Source organism: Etheostoma spectabile, chromosome 13 (assembly GCF_008692095.1).
Source record: "Etheostoma spectabile isolate EspeVRDwgs_2016 chromosome 13, UIUC_Espe_1.0, whole genome shotgun sequence".
NCBI classification, from domain to species: domain Eukaryota; kingdom Metazoa; phylum Chordata; class Actinopteri; order Perciformes; family Percidae; genus Etheostoma; species Etheostoma spectabile.
In genome coordinates this window covers 30,059,146-30,062,938 of record NC_045745.1, presented here as the reverse complement: position 1 = coordinate 30,062,938, position 3,793 = coordinate 30,059,146, and the positions used below count along the sequence as shown (strand labels likewise).

Genomic DNA, 3,793 nt, shown 5'->3' with positions numbered 1-3,793 from the left:
TCTATACTGCTTGAGAAAACTGTACCATTGTCATAAAGACAAGACCATAATGACTTTACACTATCATGCCTTTATTGACTCTATCGTATCTTTCTCCTTAGTGTCATTGTTAGGGTGTGTCTCAGTAAAGCAAGTAAGATGGTCAAGTCAGCTGACGGGTAAGTCCCAGCAGCAGCCCACATCCCTGTATGCTAAACAACTACAGCGGATAGCTATGGCCATCTTAGAAGATAGCCTACACCCTTTGAATAGGGAATTCCAGTATCTCCCCTCTGGACGGAGGCTTAGAGTCCCTGGTTGAAGAACTACAACATTTAAAAAACAGTTTTGTCCCACCAGCCATCACTCTGCTAAATGAACTGCCTAATTACTTCCACACAACACACAAGCACTTTGGTCATGTACTAGCTGTACAATTTCCGCACAAGTCAATGTAGTACTTTTTTTTAAATCCATGTTATACTGTCTCTTTTATGTGTTTTTTAACAATATATTTATTGTTTTGCACATAGAAAATATGCAGTCACAGGAACAGTAACATTATGAAATCCCCCCCCCCCACCCTCAACAGCATAAACATTCAAGGAAAGAAAAAAAAAAAGAGATGAAATTGAATAAAACAAAACCAGTGGTTATCCGGTTTATTTTCTAAGACACGTCAGCTTCCACAAGCGCCGCTATTCAAATTTAATCATTAATTTCAGTGTGGTCACTTTCCAGGAACTGCATAAAAGTGTCCCATATCTCTGTGAACTTATTTAGTTTCCCTTTGGCAACATAAGTTAATTTCTACAGTGCCAAGAATGACGGCATTTCTCTGAACCACATTCCAGGTGTAGGGCCGTCCCAATTTTTCCACCTCAATGCAATCACTCTCCTAGCCTGAAGCAAGGATAGTGCAATCATAGGTGTGGCCAGTCTTTTCTGTGTTAATGTTTGTTGTGTTGCATGTTATGTTGTGGTCTAAAAAGTTTTAAAGATGTCCTGCCTCTTAGACTGTAAAGTACTTTACTTACGGGTACTAATAACGTAACCTGAACAGAAACCTTTGTGTTGTTTTGAACCCGCAAACCTCCGATTCACACTTAAAGCCCATGTTGCAGGGTTCATTTCCCAACAAATTTGCGCAATTTGCTTGTTGGTAATAAACATTTTAAATGTTATCAATTGTATTTGATTGTGTTGGATATCATCAAACGGAATATAATACAAAAAGTAGGCACTATTTTACAATGATAGCAATTCATCAGGAGACTTCCCCAACTCTCGGCAATTCCTCATTTGTCCTCTCACGTCTGACAGGTTTGAAATTAAACGGCTGGGGGCCTTTCTATCTCTTCCTCATCCCGGTCAGTCACCATAGTTGTAGTGCTAGGCTGAGGCTACTCTCCCCAATGTGACGTCATCACCGAATTGAGTTGAAAAAAGCCGTGAATACCAGAAATGACAAAAACACTATTTGGAGACATTTAAAAAAATTATATACATATCTAGAGTGCTTTTTGTACCCAGTAATCAACAGTGGTGGTTAACCTGCAACACAGCCTTTAATGAAAGACAACCAAATGACATCATCCACTTTGATTCCCATGTTCTATCAATGAGAGTCTCATCTAGCCTCCTGTGCAGTTCTACATTCAGCTCAGACTGGACGTCTCCTCAGTGGCTTCACAGCTGCTCAAAGCAGGCCTCTTCCAGTCATAGACAAGCATACCTTCAAAACAGATGACGCCCAGTTCTTGTTGCATACCTCAAGGGCTGAGAGACAACTTGAGACAACATGTTTCAATTCAAAGCAGCACTATCCGTCTGGACTAACTCCCCTGCTTACTGGGATTACGGGTACAATGTACACCACATGCAAAACGCTGTAGTAACATCAGCTGCCCAAAAACATAAACCAGTTTGTCTGCTACTTAACTTTTTTGTACAGCACTTCATGTTTTCTCAGGCTGGAATGAAAAGCATGCCGATGCAGTATAGAAGCAGAACGTGTTTAGGTTACGCTTCTTGTAAAATACCAACCACCGTGTTTCACTATACTGTAACGTGAAAGGTTTGGTCAGACCAACACGTAGTTGATGAAAGTGAAGTCAACTAACATTAAAAAAGTCAACTGACGTGCAATACAAATTAGTTAAATGTCATGGGTGTTGCTTTTCTGTTAGCAAACGATCTTAGTGGTGCACACAGGAATACATGTGTTCTTAACAAACACAACTCATCCTTACCTGAACCATGGTCATGACATGGCAAGGGTTCAGCAGATATATCACAGTCTTGGTCGCGAATTTGAACCCAACCTCCATTCCAAAAGTCATGCAAAGGGCAACCAGCAACAAGTTCTTGCCCAGACTGTCCTCCTTAGCCCTTGTGCAGCCTTTTCCAACAACTTTGAGCTCTTTGGAGAGGTTTATTTTCCTCAGCGCAACGCAAACCTCCACTAGAGAGATGAGGACTATGACCAGACTTTCACTAATGCGCTGCTGGGGCGCGATGAACGCGGCACACTCAGGGCCCCCATTGCCCTCAAACTTCGGGTCCACCCCGCCGTAGATCCAGTCTAAAAGGCTGTATATGTTATATCTGGACATGTTCCTCTTCTCGTGTTGGAAAAGATACGAACAAGATGGAATAAAAGACGTCACACTGACTTCTTGGCGAAACATGAACTGCAAAATTTCCTTTTCGTAGTTCGTCTCGTGGTTGAGAGGTAGATAGGTATCCACCGCCCCGGAGTGTTTGAGCTAGCTAGCTAAAATCGCCGAACTACCTCATCCGCAGACAGACGAGAAACTTGCGCTAGCAGCAGGAAGCAGCTGTGGCAACTAACTAACGTTATCTGTCGCTGTTGCTGGTGGTAACCGTTACTGGGTAACGCTAGTGGCAAGGCTCTCTCTTCTTTAACGTCCCTCACACAACTGCTAGCTAATGTTGACAATTAAATATGCCCCATATGAAGCAAGCAAACATGCTGGCCACGTGCTCTTAGTCATATCAAGCTAGACAACAGTTTGCAGTCTAGCTTGTCTTCTTGAAAGCGGTTTACATATAGCTATATATACAGTATATATCTTGCCTATGGAGGCTGAGTTAGCTACAGTGCAAACACCGGATACGGAGCTAACGTTAGCTTAGCTAATAGCAACCAAGCCTACCTTGCTGAACTGAAGCGTTGATTTTTGTTTCGTATTTACCCCGAGTTTAGTCTCTCAGGCTGAGTACAAATCTCATTGGTACACAGCATAGATGCTGCATTCAGCGGACCCCTGTAAGTGGAATAATCTTCGGTAATGATGTGTGTCAAGAAACTAAAAAAAAAAATATTAGAAAAAGTAAGCAGGCCAGTTTTCCTACTTGATGATTTAGATTAATAATTATTCGCCAAATGCAGGTCAATCATGTGCACACAATATAATATAGATATTAATGGTACAATTAAGCTACACATCTCAGGTCATAAACTTGTGCATAAGGACATTAACAATAGTCAGGGCTAATGACTAGGCTTTTTCTTATTCTTTAGGGATCACAAGCTAAGTTCCAAATTGCATACTTTTTCTTTTTACTTTTAGTACGTACTGCAGCTGCTCTTACAAAGTATGTATGGTTGCATGAAGTATGCATAGAATTTGGACATAGTATACAGTACTACTTCATTTAACAATGAGCCTTGATCTTTGACACTCTTGCTCGTATAGGCTATGCTGAACAAAGGAATGTGAGTCAGAATAGCAACCATATGCGGTAGAATATCATGGTACTATTGGCATTCTGCATTTGACATACTATG

General features: G+C 41.3%; 1 protein-coding gene across 1 annotated transcript in view; it reads right to left on the bottom strand.

The window, feature by feature from the left end:
• Window positions 1-3,149, bottom strand: part of tmem164 (transmembrane protein 164) — a 27,267-nt gene extending 24,118 nt beyond the window's left edge. Inside the window, exon 1 of the mRNA XM_032532730.1 lies at window positions 2,232-3,149. Within this exon, the coding sequence (XP_032388621.1) occupies window positions 2,232-2,669 (438 nt within the window). The 5' untranslated portion in view covers window positions 2,670-3,149. The remainder of the gene's footprint in view (window positions 1-2,231) is intronic.
• Window positions 3,150-3,793: the final 644 nt, after the last annotated feature.